The sequence below is a fragment of the Nomia melanderi genome, chromosome 1 (genome assembly GCF_051020985.1).
Source record: "Nomia melanderi isolate GNS246 chromosome 1, iyNomMela1, whole genome shotgun sequence".
NCBI classification, from domain to species: Eukaryota; Metazoa; Arthropoda; class Insecta; order Hymenoptera; family Halictidae; genus Nomia; species Nomia melanderi.
In genome coordinates, this window is record NC_134999.1 from 39176628 (window position 1) to 39194960 (window position 18333).

The 18333-nt window shown below is 50.5% G+C and overlaps 1 protein-coding gene across 14 annotated transcripts in view; it reads left to right on the plus strand.

Annotated features, from left to right (window-relative positions):
- The window catches only part of tn (tripartite motif containing protein thin), a 51963-nt gene that overhangs the window by 18655 nt on the left and 14975 nt on the right, over positions 1–18333 (plus strand). For 9 of the 14 annotated variants that reach the window (XM_076367219.1, XM_076367162.1, XM_076367155.1 and 6 more), the window contains exons 3-7: positions 7283–7464; positions 8376–8609; positions 11762–12111; positions 13673–13948; positions 16235–16571. In XM_076367219.1, coding sequence (XP_076223334.1) covers positions 7285–7464; positions 8376–8609; positions 11762–12111; positions 13673–13948; positions 16235–16571 — 1377 coding nt within the window. In that variant the 5' untranslated portion in view covers positions 7283–7284. Of the gene's footprint in view, positions 1–3151; positions 3532–6788; positions 6960–7282; positions 7465–8375; positions 8610–11761; positions 12112–13672; positions 13949–16234; positions 16572–18333 lie in introns of those variants that run through there. The other 5 variants (XM_076367222.1, XM_076367200.1, XM_076367214.1 and 2 more) reach the window with 3 other exon arrangements.

The window sequence follows — 18333 nt, forward strand, 5'->3', positions numbered from 1 at the left end:
GCACCGCGCCGTGATTTTATTCCCGGCCACGCCGGAATACGTTCCCGCGTGTCGCGCCAATCAAATTTATAAACGTATCGCGGCACGATTAAATATTACTGTCCCGCCGATAAAAGGTTCACCGGGAGACAATGAATTTAATGCCACTGTCCGAAAGTTCCCGGTACCCTCTCGGCCCGATAATACATCTATCATCGCGATGTCGAGCCGATAAACGCCGCTAAACCAGCGCGTCGATTTTTCAACCTGTCCGAAAGGGAATCGCGACCGTGTTACCGGTGATTATCCGTTTAACGAGGCTGAGGATGCATCAGTTTTCCTCTGGACGGTCCGATAGAATGAAATTCCTATTTTCTAAAGACGAAACGAGCGTCTCCGAATGTTTGAACTTGAATTTCTAATGGAGAATTTGGAATATACTACGACGAAGATGTATCGATGGATCGGTGCGAGGTGGTAGGTCGTTTTGCCCCGTTCAGCCAACGTTCAGCCAAGACTGCCACCACTGGGTAAGAAAATTCCCAGTTATCGACTCCGTCCACCTCCCGACCGAGTTTCGCCAAGTTAGCAGCAACCACCCGGTAAATTCCGGCGCAGATAGCTGTCTTGCCGACCAGAGAAAACCACGGGTCGATAAGAAAAGCTAGGATTCTGCCGCGGCTATTCTGAGAGGGACCTCCCTGAGAATACGCAGCGCTGGAGAAGCGAGACACGCTCGCCGGTGCTAACTATAGCACGGCACAAGTTTTCGTGCCGATGCTGCCCGCTAATAGGAGATCAGAACCGCGATCGGCAAACCCCTTTTCACGCGGCACGCTATTCCTGGACGAAACGATTTTCTATTCTCCTTGAAACCTAGTAAACCGCTCTGCTCAGAAAATCGACTGCAACGACGGAACGCGAACGCACACGATCGTTACGTTTCGTTTCGTTTCGTTTCGTTTCGTTTCGTTTCGTTTCGTCGAGATGGGCATTGCATATTTTACGCTCCCGTAACTAGACCGGCCGAGATTTATGCATTTAGAGCGTGCGAAGATCTTTAAAAAGTTAATGATATTCAAATATGCAATTTTACTGGAAATGTTCAATTCCGCTCCCCCGGAATTTGCATGAACGGCCGCGTTATTTATGCGCAATGATACCGAAGATAATTACGCGTTCGTTGTTTTGCGATCTTACCCATATTCGCGGGAAATAATTTTGGTAGAAACGCGAATCTCTTTTACGCGAATAACTCTCGAAAACGGGGAAACTCGGAATACCGTAGAATCGAACCACGGAATTCCCTTTGACGAACCTTGACGCGTAATCACGCCGGGTAATCACGGAGAATACGAGAAGCACGGTATTGCGGAGGAAAGAGATGATTTCCCCGGACAGGAATCCATCACGGGTTCAACAGCGGAACGGAGAAGTTTCCCGGCGTCTGAATATCGATAGGAAATGGAAGCGCAGCCAGTGCATTCGTCCACCGAATGCCATTCCGGCGCGTCGGTGTCGCGATGCGGTCTTTTTTTCGGCCGGACCTAATGGAAAAACGAGACGCCGGCAAGGCAATTCTCGAAAATTTTCCTGGCGCAACGGTATCCGATCATCTGGATTAGCCTTTAATATTGGCCCCGGTGCTTGGCGTGCCGCCAGATTGAATATAATTGATATCGATTCGCGTCGACGCCGCCGCACGCCACTGCATCGTTTTAACTTTAATTACAATAAACGGGTTAAGGTATGATTTCTAATCGACGTTAAACTCGTTGGCCGACCCTGCAATTTCGCGTTTAACGCGATCGGCGTCGCCGCAATTTTTAATAAATTCACCGCCGACCGTTCCATTAAATTACTTCGAATCCCTTCGATTCAGCTCGTTGCGCGGACATCGCTTCCCGCATGGTAATATCGGACACGCGGAGTGTACTTGGTTGAATCTGCGTTTGGATCGCGTATGCTGCAATCGACGGACTCGCTCGCTTACAGAGAAATCGTTATTAATCCAAGTGTTTCCATCTTTTCGAAAGAACCCTTCGAATGCGTAGAACTTTGAATCGGGTGGAACAATCGGGAAGTCGGTGGAAAATTCGCTGAGGGATATAACCGGCGGCGATTATCTAATTCGATTGCGTCGTCTAAATTTACCGAGGCCTGTCGTTCGCCGGATAATAAATAAATCGCGGATCACGCGGCGACGCGCACCGGTAGATCCGAATGCCTTCTAAATTCGGAACGGTAATTAAAGAGGCAGAAAAATAGCGATGCTCGCCACCAATGGTCCACTTTCACCGGTCGCAGTTGATTCTCGGGGCGTGTTCGAATCGGAAATTCAACTATGCGTTACATTCGATTGGACAGACGATACAGACGTCGAACGGAGATCTTTATTAATCCTCGAAGGGAATTTTCGGAAAGCGTTCGACAAAATCAACATCGAAGGTATCCGCCGACTGGTGCACGTGCGTTCGTGCTCGCTAAGTAGAAACAGCGTGCCAGGCACGAACACTTGAACGAAATCCTACCGAAAAACGCACGAGCACAATTGAAATTCGAGGTTAAATTCAGCGTTTCCAACTGATTCCGCGAAAGCAGTTATTTTCCATGAATCGTTTACTCGCCAGAGTGAATCGTACCGATCGGCTGCTCGAGGCGAGGAAAATCTAAGGCGATTACGCACGAGGGAAACTAATTATCCGTTGAACTTTGGAAACGCTCGGAAAGCGTAGTCGAGCAGTTGGGCCAGCGTACGACTGAAAGAAATACGAGAGTTGACAAGAAAAGGAGAAGCGCGGGAACAGGGTCGGTGGAGCAGTTGCTCCGAATAAAGCTCCTTTCTTCGTGGCTGTTTAAATCGAGAAGTTTTCGAGGGACACGGCGAAGACGTCCCCAAACACGTTAAATTTACACCAAGGTCTCTTTTGTCCGCGGCCGAGCCGCATAACGCGATAAATCTCCGTCCGCGTCGCAATCGAAAAGGAATATTCGAGTCGGTGACCGGGAAACCCGAGAAAAATTCCCGCACGCGTGCGTAAATCCGTGATCTCGGCGGCGCGTGTGCGCGTGTGCGCGTGCACGGGCACAGACACGCGTGGACCGCTAAACGAACCGTCCGAGAAGTTTCGTTGGTTTTCTCGCGTGTGGATCTTTCGTCGAAAACGAGCCGCCGGAAATCGAAGGTCTCCGTCTAAGTATAGCGCGCGCGCCTCGCTAGCGTAAGTCTGGCCACTGACGTCGAAAAGTGTCAGTATACCCTGGACCGACCGATTCCAGAACAACCGCGGCGAGATACGGATGCTCAGTGTCCCGTGAAAACCGATCGCTCGCGAATCTACCGCGCATGGATCGATAGCGAGCCGGCAGTGTACGCTCCAGTGTCAAGTTCTGTTCGTGTGTTACTCTCTCTCTCTCTCACTTTTACCGAATCAGAGTTTCCGTTTAGCTAGAAGTAGACTTTTATTCTTCTCCGATCGAACGGAAAGGGACTCGGATTTATTTTATGCTGCGGCTTTGAAGATTTCGAAGCATCGTAGAATCATTTCCTGGGTACGTAACGCGCACAGATTCAGTCCGGAGATTTTATACTCTTTCGAAGGCTTGCGATTCTAGCTTAGAAGATTCGCTACGAAAGGAAGTGGCTTTCTCGGATGATCGCTATCGTTATTTTAATATTAGATTACAAAGTAACTCTAGAAACTTTTCAAATGTGTCGCGAATAAGTAACTGTGTCTGTTAGAATCTGAAAACACTATGCTTAGACACCAACGTCGAACCGACAACTTCATCGATTCGCGTAAAGCGTTGCCCGTTCCTTTATTAGATAAAACATGCGTAAAAGAAGCTGCCGGCAGAGAGCAGTGGTAAACCGAGGACATAAAATTTTCACGCGTAGCTGCGTTTCTCGACGAACCAAGGGAAAAAGTCGCCCGTCTTTGTCTCGGAGATCAAAAGAGGATTTCTCGAAGGAGTCGGGGAGGTTCGGCGTTGACGAAGGTCCTCGCGGTTCAAGGAATTCCTCGGGGCCGGGAGGGGGCCGAGGGGATATCGCGTTTCACGCGCTTTGTGCATCGAGGAAACGCGGAACGTAAACGAGAACCGCGGCCCGTCGAAACGACGCGACGCCCACGATTTTCGCGGCGTTTCGCGGCGTTTCCGCCAGACAAAGGGAAACGCTGAATCACTCGCCGCGCCATTCGATCGCTTGGCGCGAAAATAATAACGCGCCACGTGTACCTGGCGACGTCGACGGCGACGGCGTCGCCGAGGGGAGGCTTCGGGGAATTCTTTGTGCCCGATCGCTCGCGAAACGTTGCTCGATCTTCGACGAAACAATTACGCGCGACGGGCGGCTCGATATCGATGTTCCTCTAAACATTCTCAGATGCGCGCAACCGGGAATCTTCTTTGTTTCCTTCTGTTCCGGGAACTGCCGGGCTCTTCATCGAATTTCCCCGTGCGCAACGAGGTTGCTGCGAAGTTCTGCCGTCGTTGTTTCTCCTGGAACGATTTCAATTCCGACACACGCGCCGAGTGCTCGCGCGAAACATTTTCCTCGCGAGTAGTTTAACAGAGACAAGAGGGAATACTATGCGCATTGTGTCTGGGCGTTAAATATATTACAAATTCCGATTTTACTCGTTTGCCGAGACTCGTCGAACCACTTATGAAACCGAACGAATATCTTTCGAATTTCAATCTCCCGCATTCCCGAATATCGCGCCTCGAAGCGAATGACTCGACGGCGAAGAACTGTGGCTCTAATTCCGAATACTCGTCCATCGATCTCCGTCTCGTTTCCCGTCTCGAAAGTTGGACGGAAGCTCTCGGATGTACCGGCGACGCGGCTCGAAACAATGGGAAGCTAGGAAAGCTGGTTAAGTCGCGGTTCGTCCTCCCCCGCCGTCGGGATTAACATTCGACTTGCTCCCGAGTCCCGGGTTCCAGAAAGTTGCTAACACAATAGCGTCTAGCCGCCTGTTGCACCCCGGAATTCGCCTCGAAGATCAACAAGTGGTTCTAAGTGGTCTAAGAGCAACAATGCTCTCTAATGCGTGGCCAGGGTTTCCGGTCGCGGATAGGACGGCGGCGATCGGTCCCGAGGCTCGCGCGGCCTTCCAAACCGTCGCTCTTGCGAAACACCGAGATGCTTTTGGCTCCGACGCCGACGAACGTGTCCGCGAACTCTTCGAATAATCTTGTCCGGCGGTGCTTCGACGCGGATACGCTCTAATACTCCATTTTATATTTAACCCTTTGCACTGGAGAGTTTCTCGGAAGCACCTCTAGCGATCATCGTCCCTCCGGATCTCGCAGCGAGTCCAACCGAGCGAAAGAAATCGTCGCGGAGGTGGGATTTTTTGCTAGGAAACAAATTCTTTGGGAGAATCGCGAACGAGATCGTTGGAAAAGCGCGCGTACCGTTCAAGGGTCGATTAAGGGGCCGGCGAAGAAACGAGGTAGCTTATCTCTCGAGTCTCGGTGGACGGCGGTTATTTTACGAGGACCGTGAAACCGTCTACGTAACCATTCGGATTTACAGGCTCCTTAACGGCGTATAAAAGAAGTATCTCTCGGCCGAGCGAGACGGTGGAAAAGTTTCACGTTCCCCGAACGCTATAAATCGTGCGGATTTCACTTTAGCGCGCCGCGGAATACAGTATTCTTAGATCGGGATGTTTTTCTCGATCGCTCGGGCTCGTGGAACACCGGTGCAATATTAATAGCGCACGAGTTATCGAGAAATTGACAAGCTAGACGACCCTGCGTCCCGGCAAATCCTCGAGCGGCTTTGCCGGGACATTTCTCTGGTGAATCGAAACCAGCGGGGCCGTCAACCAGCCGGGAAATTTTCAAACGCTCCGTTGAAAGCCGAGGCTGCGAAGTGGTTTGGCAAAGTTAAAGTTGTTTGTAATCGCGAGACGAAGTCGTTGTTTGGCCAATTTTCAAGCTGTACAGCGTGTAAAGAGACACCGTACGGGTTCGCCCATCCCACCGAGCATCGACTTTCCCGCGAATAATACACCGGTCGTCTCGAAATAGAAGAGCAACGACACCGGTGGGGTCTTGACATTGTCTTGGCAGACCCGCTGTACATTGTTAACCTAGAGAAAAATCGAAACTATTAAAACGGTGGCGGTGTTGGTAAATCAGCGAGCGAAAACGATTAGCCGAGTCGTTCGTGCACCTTCCGTCATCGTTCGTTTATATTCTCGCACGCCGCGTTGCATTTGCGATTACTCTTAAATCCTACTCGAAATTCCTATTCGATGGAAAAAGAGATTCGGTGGAATCTTTTGTCTCGGATCCGTTGGATCAACAACCATACGTTCCGTGGACGCAGACGAAACGCGTTCGATGAATAATGATTTGGCACAATAGAGATCTCCAATTGCAACACGGATTAGTCGTTTGAACTATTTATTGGCTGTGACGAGGATAACTCTGTATTTCGTCGGGTGACGTAAGCACTCGAGAATATTTCACAAGGATCAGAATCGAAGTTCGTGACGCAGATCGGTCCGCTACATCGAATGAATACGTCGGGTCCTCTATTCGGAGTACCGGCGTGCGTTGCGAAATATTATTGGGTAACGTCAGACGTTTCGCGAGAAGCACCAGACGCGCCATGGACGACTTTCAGGTGGTGGTTGGAAGGTTCGATGGAGCTCATCGGTTACAGCATCGAAAGATACCGATGGCTTCCGTCGTTCGGTATTAATCGGCGCATTTCCGATCGCGATTTTATTCCCCGCGACGGGAAAGATGACGAACCGATCTATAGACGATAAACTGTTGACGAGCGGGTGGATATAAACGGAGGATCGCAGGAATTTTTAGCCAGTACGTCAGTAGCCAGTAAAGTGAACGGTTCGAAAATAGTAATCTTGAACAGACGTCCGATTCTCGGCCGCCTATATCCACTAGCTCTTCTTTATGTATCTTAGAAGACACGGCGTCTTTTTGATTTCAATTACGTACGTTCTATATTTCTCTGCACCGCGCCATAGCCTACAAAGCGGAATCTTCCCGCCCGATAAAAGCTTTCAATCTGTAAATTTAGCTGCAATTTAACAAGATTTTCCGATCGAAGATACAACGGTTTTGAGTCGGTCTGTAGCATCCGACGCGAAATGATCGTTAACGAAACAGCGAAACCTATGGTTCTCCGCGTTAAATCGAGGAGTTTACTATCGATCCGGTGGGATCTCCCTGTAGGATCGAAATAGAAACGATACCAAGAGCGGCAGTCGGAAGGCGAGGGAAGGAAAACGTAACAAGTGTTCGTTGCATGTTTCAGGCATGGAGCAGTTCGAGCAACTGCTAACGTGCGCGATATGCCTGGACCGATACAGGAACCCGAAGCTTTTGCCATGCCAGCACAGCTTTTGCATGGAACCCTGCATGGATGGCCTCGTTGACTACGTGCGTCGACAGGTCAAGTGTCCGGAATGCAGGGCGGAACATCGTATACCTTATCAAGTGAGTACGAACCGAAAACTATCGATCGCCGCGCGTATTCTTTGCATCCGCGGTCCAAGTATCGAATGAAAATCGCTCGAAGGGATTTCTAGAATTTTTCGATTTCCCCGGTGGAAATTAGTCGGCGGGATAAACGCGGTGGTCGGTCTCGTATATGAAAAGCTGCTCGCGGCCGATGCAAATGCACGGGCACAGGCACGCCGCGCGGGCTTTTCAAATGAACCGTGCGGCCCCGAACAAGGTTCCGCCGAACCGGGTATAATGCGCGGCCCGGGCTCATCTTTATTCAACGGCGAATCTGCGGCGAGATCCCTCATGAAACTGGATGAACTTTCGCGTTTCATAGTGTGACACCTCTCACGAGCCATTTGTCTTAGTTTCTCCTTTGCCCCGGGACGAGACCGCGTACATCAAACGCGGCTCTGTCGTCGTTAATTAAAGCCCGGCCCGCGCCACCAAGAAAACGCTGGGCTCGCGACACAACCGAGAAACCAGCAGAAAATTCCGTATGAAATTCAATTCCGCGTAAAAGCTGCCGCTCTGTCTCACCGGCGAACCTGTGCCCGACCCACTACAAAATTCCTTTCGTTTCAACGGGCTGTCATGATTATTCAATCGAGCAGGGTCGGCCCGGAATATACTTCAAGTAGATCCGCGCATGACTCGGCTCTTTCGGAATCGGGTCCGCTTTGGGGCTCGAAATCCGTTCTGCAAATTCGATGTGCCGCGCGTATCATCGAAATATCCTGATACTTTTCGGGAAACGAACGAAAGCTTTCGTTCTTCTACGAAATGATCGGAAAGGACAAGGTTGCGTCGAGTAAAGTCCGAATATCGAGAACGATTCGATTGGTTTCTATTGTGCGGATCATGCGATTCCCCGAGTTTCTATCGTCTACTTTTCAATGCAGGGCGTGCAGGCGTTCCCGACCAACGTGACCCTGCAGCGATTCCTGGAATTGCACATCGAGATCACCGGCGAGCTGCCGGACCCGACCAGCGGCCAGACGATGGAACGGTGCGGCGTTTGTTCGGAGAAAAGCTACTGCTCGCTCTGCGTACACTGTGAGAAAAAGTGTTGCCCCGAGTGCAAGGACGCTCACATGGACATCCTCAGGCGTGAAATTACGCGCATCAATTCTCAGGTTAGAGAAATTGCGTATCCTTTTCGAGTACATCGCGCCCCTGCCACCCACGGGATCGAGGAATTCGCGCTGCACACAGAGGGAACGGCGAGTCGTTGTTTTCCACTGAAATATTTTCTAAAAGGATAGCATCGCGCTATCCTTTTTTACTCGCATTCCTCTGCGGAGCAACCGTTTCTCGCTAGCACAGAGTTTTTCGTACATTCTCTAATCGAACAGAGCCGTTTCGAAACAAACTAGCCCTTTCGCGGAAGGAATATTCTCTAATAAATAATAGCGACGCTTCGAACCGGAGTTACAAGATCGAACGACCCTCGAGACTCGCTCGCCCTCGCCTTTCCATCATTCCGATATCCGAATTCAGATTCCCAGCGATTAAACCTGTCCGACGACCGATTTCAATTCCGGCCCCAACCTCGATCGAGATTGAAAACAGACTCGGAAGCGGATTCACAGCCGACCACCAGACGCTGTTAGGACGCCCAAGAGACCCCGGCGAGGACGAACTTACTTTCTCCGAGGATCAGGCGGCCGTAAATCCTCGCTGTCTCCAGAAATACCGAACCGGGGGATGATTCACGTCTATTTCCGCGGGATAGGAGAACGGTCGGAATAAACTTTCGATCGCCTTTGAGACGGAACACAGTCCGCGATCTAGCATCGACAGCCACGGCTTATTGCGTCCCGAACAGACGCGAAATTCGAGAGGGGCTTCGATAGATCAAGGCGCCCCGAGTCGCGATCGATTAACCGCCGACGCGTTTCGAGACTTCCATTTCCTGTTCTTTCATCGCTCCCACCTGTTTCCGTCTTCGATTCGTCCTCCGCGGTGTCGAAAATATTTACATTTTCCCTGCTAGCGGATCTATTAATGAATAATCTCCAGTTTTTTACACGTTACCAGTGTGGCTCGAATAAAATCCACTCTTTCGTCTAAAGCATCGCTTTGTTCGCGAGAAGAGTTCTCGAATTTTACATTATTCGGTTGCTAAATGTTTCAAAGATATCAATATAGAGAATTTGTCGAACGAACATGTAAATTTACCTTAAACGGAGACTCGAGATTCGCCGCGAATTCCCCAGCAACATTTCCCGGGGGTTGATAAAAGCAAACGAAGTACGTTTGACCATCGGAATCGGTAGACATTCCAATACCAATCGACGTTGAACCTTTCCATACCAGCTGCGTAAAGTGCCGCACATCTTGCAGATTTTCCACCGTTTCCTGATCGTATTTGAAGTATCTACCCTCGCGATACCTACAGATCAGTCAAAAAGAACGGTTGTCGTTTGAAAGGTAACTTTCACCGAGAAACGCGATCCTGTAAAACGGCAATGCTATCGGGATAAGAATAGGTTCTGAATGGTTTCCGGAGACTAACCAGCGTTCCAGAATGTCCTCCGGTTTGAGATTCTCAGGCGCGCCCCTTAGGAAACCTGTAAATACGTTTTCCCCGTACTCCGGATCCGACCTGTAGGCTAGAACGCCTCGCCTCGCTAAACGGTCAGCCCATTCTTGCGCCAATTCGTTCAGCTGCGTAATTATTCGAATCGATTGCGTTAAAGCTAATATTCTATTCGCACGGCGATATCCAATTACATTAAAATTAAACCGAGATCAACGAAACGAGATAATTTATAGGCGCTGAACGGTCCATTGAAGTTAATGATCGATTATCTGAATAGATTTCGCGCGATCTCTAATCTCTCGTATTTAATGCTGTAATCGGGAAAACAGTCATCGATATTCGACGCGAACATTTCCGTGGGAATATTTCAGCGAAACAAACAATCTTTCTATATTGACAGCGGCACGATTTCGATTACTCGGCTCGTCGTTAAATCGAACGAAGCTCCGGTCCATTCTCTTTCCTCCGAATCGAGAGCGCCGCGAGATACGAACGGAATTTACGGCCGCCTAAATAAATCCCGGTCGATCGGATTAATAAAAAAGACGCATGCTCGCGGCCGGTATTTAGCCTAGAGATACAGCCGGTCCATTTTTCAGCCGGTGTCGCGCGAACGGGAAGTACATCTATCGCGGGATGGCAAGGATCTAGGCTACCTCGTCGATAATTTCCAACGCCGGTGAATTATGGTGCTCCCTGTAGCTATTATGCAGCTCGAGGAAAGCGTCGACAAAGTCGGCCGCCGGGAAATTCCTGCGAACGGAACACCTGTTATCTCGATATTCGACAGTCGATGGGGACGCCTCGATGGATAGTCGCTCACTGCATGTTTCATTTATATGTGTACGTCGGTGGTGCGTGGCCACGCGTCGATTAACGTTTCGAGGAAACGATCGCCGTCAGGCTACCGTCATGTCGACATGTTGGGCTGCCGTCGAAGAAATTTCAAACGACATTTTTCACGAGGAGACTCGTGCAATGTCTTAGGTTAGGCGGGCAGGAAGCGTTGACGCCGCGTCGAACAATTGAGGAACAGATTTCGCTGTCCTTCCGTCCGCGAATCGCGTCTTTGTTCCCCGGCACAATGGCGGGCTTAATGAAACGCTCCTCAGCCGTGGCGGTCCGGCGCGCATTACACGGCTCGAAGTTCGAAGCCGGAGGAGGCGGCGGCGGAAATATTCAAATCGTCCTTCGTATCGAACGATTCGATTCGACCGCGAATTCAGGTCAACATAACCGTGCTGCAACTACGCGGTATGCACCGGCTACGACGAAAATAACCCTCGGTATATTTGTTCGTCCCCCGAATGCGTGCAAAACAAACGCCCCCCTAACCGTGCGAATTCTATTTCGAAGCAAAATCCTCGACGGAAATACCGTACTTGTGCGTTTAAGGGAAATGATTTACGCGCGTGCCTCTTCCGGACTCCTTTCGGAAACTTTCCAAAGACTGCAAGCTTACGCGTACATTTTTTTCAGATCAAGTTTGTCCGAGCATGTACAGGGTGGTACCACTGGAACTATCCCCTGGTACATTCTTTCCTCTATAGAACCTTTACGTTTTAAGCATCCGAAACTGAAACGAATTCATTTCGGAACCCGTCTAGAATCATTAAAGAACCTCGTCGAACAGAACGTCCATCAATTTTCGATCTCAACAGGTTGCTCGACCTGTTTGTCACGCCCCCTCGATAATTATTCGTAGGCCACGATCTGATCGATCCTCGGTAATCCTCTTTGCAGATACGCAGGGGGCTGCACAGGCTGCAGGACGCGTTGGCGCTGGTGGAAAAGAACACGCTGGGTCTGCAAACGAACTGCGCCTCGGTCGCCGAAGAGGTGGACGAGATTTATCGGAGGCTGAGCAAGGCTTTGAAGGACCGCACGGAACATCTGCGTAACGAGGTCGATCGATACCTGAGCACCGAGCTCAGAGGCCTGATCCAGCTCAAAGAGAATCTCGAATTGGAGATCGCGAACATCCAGAGCAACTGCGACCTGGCCGAGGCTCACATCAACGAGAACGTTCCTTGGGACGATTCCGAACTTCTCGACACAAAGGAGCTGTTCCTGCGCACCGTGGAGTTCATCAGGTTCGTCGCTTGTAATCATGCCATAAGTGACACGTAGTAGAGAATTGCCCTGCTGCTAGTTCAGTTCCGCGAGAACCGGAATCTTCTGTTCCCCGACACCCTCGGGTTCGACCCTTACCGCCTCGAGCGCGACAAGAAATTTCGCGATACTTGTTATCTCGCAGAAGCTGTCGGGAATACTCTTCGGGGACACCATTCTTGGGACTTGAAATCGATTTCTCGCGGAAAACAATTTCATCGATACGAGTAGAATTCTATGAAGAAGTTTGAAACGTTCATCTAATAGTATTCAGTTGGACCAGTCGCGAAGAAATTGACTTTCCGAATGAAACTATCCGTTCCTTCTCGTTCCACAAAATCACTGGCAATAAAGTCATTCTTGTCGGTGGAAGGATCGTAAACCAGGGGATTAATAACTGGCCGCGTTACTCGGGAAAGCTTACCGAGCCCTCGCACTTGCCTGACTTTATTTCCCATTCCCGTTATTAGAAGAGTAACAGCGCTTCGACTGTTCGTTGAAAATGCTCCGAGAAAAAGGGTATTACGTTCGAGAAAATAATTGAAAAAGGGTAGCCAGGCCGGAACAGTTTACGGACGAGTTAAAGTAATATGTCGCCGCGGCGGAACACGTTGTACAAATGCGGAATACGGGGAGACACTTGCGCGGGGCGTCCTGTTCGCCACACCGTTAACGCCATAAATCTCGCGGAGTTCCGCGATCTCCTCGTTCCATCGGGGAAACTAAAAGCCGGCGTATTCTCAAAGGGGAGCCCGCGGACCGCGGTCGGAAAATAATGAAAGTTTCGCTCTAATTTTATAACAATCGTAGCAGGGCACCGCGCCGGAACGGCGCACTTTTCCAAATTGCTTCTCCGATATTCCGCGAAACTTTCCGCCCCCCCTGGGGTGCGCCTTGGCCGCACGCGCGCAGCACGCGCGCCGCCCGCTCGAGGAAACCGGGAGCAAGCGAGTCAACTTTTACGCTCGATCCTCCGCGCGGCATAATGCGAACGGAGGCCTTTCATCCCGACCTTGTCGAAAATTCCGCTTGCCTCCTCTCCACTTTTCCGCGCGACGCGTCGGCATATTAACCGCCCCCCCCCCCCTTTCGTTTTTAAACGCTCCCCCGTCTACGGCCGCCAGGTTATCGCTCCCGTAGGGAAGAAGATTAGCTCGTCTGGAAAAAAACCGACGGGGAAACTTGGTCAGATGCGTAGGGCTGTTCTCGTCTGCCGCGAGATACGCGCCGGGGAAAGTTTCGAGGAGGAAATGAAATCTTGCGGAATAAGGGGGCAGGGGATTCGAAGAGTTCTAGTTTATCCGGAGAAAAGGATCGAGCGATTTTCAATCTGAAATCCGACTGAATCTCGTCCGACCATCGGTCGACTTGGAAGAGGGTTTACGCTTGAAACTTGGAGAAAGATTGACTAATTTTTAGCAGAACCGTGTTTCGCCCAAGTTGAAACGGCAACCGAATCGACTTCTCGAAAGCGGAGCAGTCGCGGGAGGCGGTTCTCGCGGAACCGGGTCGCAGAGTGGTTAATTTTCGATCGGGTTGCAGGAACTTCGAGTACGAGGCCGGGGATTACAGTCGGCGGGTGCGTTTCGTGATGGCCCACGACCCTAACCAGCTGGTCCTCCATGTAGCGGGTTACGGCGAGCTGAATATTAAGCCGGAGACCGGAAGCGGAGGATTGCTGGGTAGTTCGAGCAGTCTAGCGCCTCCCGGAGGATCGCCGGGCCTCATGAGAAGCAAGAGCGACCATCGTCTGGCTTCGCAGTACAGGCAGCAGGAGGAGGAGAGGCTAGCCAGAAATCGATACGTGCCCGAATACGAGTAATTATCTCTTTTCCGCCCGTTTTATTCCCTCTGCCCTGAATCTTTCCCCTCTCCCTCGAAGAGCGGAACACGCTTCCGAGCGTGTACACCCGATGCAACGCGAAACTTGGGCAGTTTCTAGTCCGACAACGGCGCTAGTCCACCTGCAGCTCCTTTACATAACAGCCGCTGCTAAATAAAAGCCGCGCCGACCGGCGAACAAGTGCGTTCCCGTGAAACTTTTTCGCCCGACAGAGAATTATGCGAATATTCTTGGAGATTACCCCCCGGGCAGAATCTATTGCTCCGATTATGGCCGTTTTCGCGTGCTAGAATAATTCTCGCAAGAGAGCCGGAGGAGAGCCGACGGTCCGGCAACAGCGAGAGCACAAGGATGAAGGAATTCGGCTCAACTGGCTGACCGGTAAAAACTTGTCTGACCGTGGACGCGGATTACTTTGGACTATCGCCAAACGGGACCCGTGGTGGGCATACATTTTTCAGGATGTCCCACATATCTATTCTAGCGAATGTTATAAATACACGGCGCGGCTCTCCTCCGCTCGTATCTTTTTCCCCGGGACGAACGGCAGCGGCGCGGCGCGGCGCGGCGCGGCGCGGCGCGGGCCGCGCGCAACTTCCTCGAGGCCGAAATAGGCGCGGCTCGAGTTTAATTACCGGCCGGTTCCCGTGCGATCCGTCCGCGACCGGCCAGTTTTATTAAGCCACCTCGTCAAAATGTAAATGAAAAGCTTCTGATATAATGCCCCCCTCGCGTAATAAACAGTAATTAACGCGAGCCCCGCGCGTCGCGTTCCCGTGTCCCCGATACCGCAACGAGGAACCGCAATACCCCGACCCCGCCGATCACCCCCACGGTTAATTCGCCGGCTCTCCCGCGCCGATAATTACGGTTAATTGCTCGACCGAGACGGCCGGGCCGCACGCGAGGAGCTGTCTTTTCGAACGTTCTTCTTTCGCTCGGTTCGAGGCTTTTCTTGCTTCGGCTGTTCTTGAAAGCAAACGGTGTTCCATCGACGACATCATCGTTGGACTTTGACTTTGGATTTCGCGTTGGATCCGAGTCGAGCTATCGAGTACAGAATAGAAAAATTGGACTACAAGACCGATATCGTTCCACTAGACTCCGTGTCCCGTCCATCCAGCTGTGAATAATTCGAATTCCCATAAACAGAAAATTCCTGCCTCGTTCCGTGAACGAAACTGCTGTACCATGCAGATCCCGAGAGGATCGATTACCGTGATCGCGCGCCTATCTCCACCCTAACAGTTTTCTCTCGTTATACGGAGACTGGCCTGTCTCTGGTGCCCGGGAAGCGATAATTAAGCAACACCCTGCTAAATCCGACGAAACTATCGCTGCTTCGAAAAGGCGGATAACCCGGTTCCCGGAAAATCGGGAACGAAACGGTCTTTGCGTTCCCTGGCCAAAGGGATTAATCGTTATCCCATCGAGGCGGCACCGTAAAGAGGAAATTATCGTCCACCCGAAATGATTAACTTTTAGTCGATATCGGTACACGTTGGCGCATATGGAATTTTTTCGATCGACGAAAGATTTAATTAGGAATTTTTGATTGTTCGTCGATCGCTTGAAACGACCAAAAGGGTCGCTCCGCAGTCGCGATATTCCCGCTCGACTCGAGTGGACTCGAACAGGATTGTCAGTGACAGCGGAGAACGGTATTAAAGGACCTACATCCTCCTGCTCGTCTTCCCTCGGATCTGGAAGACGATGAGAGACGCTTGGCCTGATATCTCCCAGGACAATGTATTCCAATTTCGAAATTGCCTCGATAAATCTCGCGAGGAGATTTCTGATCTCCGTCGCTGATTCTCTTATGCTTGTCGCACGGTCTGTCCTCGGGACCTTTGCCCCGACAAATGAGTCGATTAATCCTGAAAAGACTCCAGAAGAAAAATGTCAAGATCAAGGTTGTTCCTTCGTTCTCCACTGCGTTTTCCCTTATATTCCTTCAATGAACATTCTTTTCAGACACTCTTGGAAGCTAAGATCTCAAAGGGTAAACTAACCACAATAAAATTCCTTATCTGAGTCGCTTCACCGGTAATGAAAATACTTGAAAATGTTCATCGGATAGAATAATGCTTCGCTGCTAACTCGCCAGCCATAAATTCGCCACTAACGCTAACAAAGAGACGCTAACTCGATCCATAAACCTCTAGAGGTCGGAGCCAATCGAATTGTAGCTTATCACTTTCATCCCATCGTTCATCATCCCAGCCTGCAACGAACTCTTGGAAGACTCACCTGAAGGAAAGTTCTCGCATTCACAGTTACGACGCGCCGGAGTACGAGGTGCCACGCAACAAATCGAGGTACAGGAGCCGGTTCATGCGTCATCGGGACGGCGACGACTCTGACGGCGACACGAGGTCGACGGTCAGGTTCACGTCGACGCCTCAGGAGTCCTCGGGTCTGCGCGAACGTGTCCTGGACACGGAGGACGCGGCGCGAGGCCCGTTGTCCGGCATATTCCGGCTGACGGACTCGCCGCGCGTCATGAGAAAGCTGCAGGAGTACGAGAGGGCCGGGAAGAGGAAGAAAGAAGAGCCAGCGCCTCACCCCGTGCAACAGCCCCCGCCACCGAAGCCTCAGGTTAATTAAATTCTTCGCTTTATCTTTCGCTGTGTCCTCCCTCGCCCCTCGCCCCTCGCCCCGACATCTTTCACGCGAATCGCGCGTTTCGAGGCTGCCGCGAAACGTGTTCAGCTCGCGATCAAACGAATCGCACCGGTTCGATGGACTCTGAAGATTAAATACCGAATGTGCTGTGCGTCTTAGTCGTTGAACGAGGCCAAAATCAAACGGGACTGCCACTCGAACTACGCTTAGCCGAATCAGCTCTTTTTCGTTGTATCGTTTTTATCGGTGGCTGAACCGTTAGTCCTATCGTTTGTCGACTTTATTAGAATTAGACTGATTAGGTTAGAAATCGGTTGTTCTCTATAGGAAAAGTGACGTTCGATTATCAATGGAGTAGAATTGAATTTCAAGTCGTAACGAGAGCTACGGGAACTCGCGGATACAGGCCCTGCCGAAGCGCACGATACGCGGATCATGGAATTTAATTTGAAAAAATCCATTTCCGTGCAGTCGAAACCGCTCGGCTCGTTCAGTTTTAACAGCGGTTATTGATTTCCCGGTTGCAACCCCCTGCTCTCCCTGTTCCAGCAGCCCTCTCGCGCCATCCGAAAACATTCTGTCCGATTTCATAGGCTTCTACGGCACAGAGAAAACAAGATTCCGATACCGCGGGTGATTGTTGTATTTATAATCTTTACGACTGATATCGATCGGAGTTTTTTTTTTTTTTTTGGAAATACGGTTGCACGTTCCCTCGGCGAAATTGTTATTGCGCGGCGTTCGATGAATATCGCGTGCATGCACTGTCGCTTCGAAGTGTTAGGATGATATTTCGTTGATGTTATATGTCAGGTTTGCTGGTCGGAACAATACAAACATGTATTTAGATACACGCGAATCCTGTTTATCTACTCGTTGCGTCCCTGTGCTGTGTACATTTGTGTAGTTTGGTAATGTGTGCTTTCTCTGTGTCATTGAGCTTCCGTACAAAAAGTTGGTACACATCGATTCCACGAGTTCCCCGTTTGGTCTTTCGCGCAGACAGTCTACCGAATAGTTGAACAGCGAATTGGAACTTTGACTAATTCTCAACGAATTGTTCCAGTCCCTTTGAACCTCCATAATCGTCCTAACATTTTCGAGCGTGTACCCTCCCTTGAATCTCACCTGCTTCTCGATTCAGAAATTCGCCGAGGATTTCGCGGAAACTGTCCCGCGTGTCCAGCTAGCAATAAAAGTTCAGCGACTAAATAACGATCGCACGAGCAAATTCGAGGCACGTCAATTTCACACGGTTCGTATTTGTTTTTGACAGTGATCCGACCGCGCAGAAATTTTCCACGGATTCCCTTATTATGGCGGGCGAAATACGGGGGAACAGGATACGTGACGAGCAGCAAAGGAGAGAGAGAAAGAAAGAAAGAAAGAAAGAAAGAAAGAAAGAAAGAGCACGAGGAGAAAACGTAGCTTTGAATCTCGCGTGAGGGATCGCCTTTGGATGCGATTCAACGGGGAAAAAGTAAATTTTTGATCGGTGAACGTGATCGGCCACAGACCCGACTGCGGCGTAGTTCTATACACATGTACATATCGAGCCCTACTGTGGACACGTAACGGGCATAAATCTCCCCAGAGGATCTCTTAAAATAATTCGATAGCTCGCGAGGACAATGCGAGAGCGCGGCGCAACGTGGAACTTGTGTGCTTGATCTCTGGCTTTATAAATATGTAAATAATCGAAGACGCAGAGTGGATGTGTTTGGAGAGTGCAGTT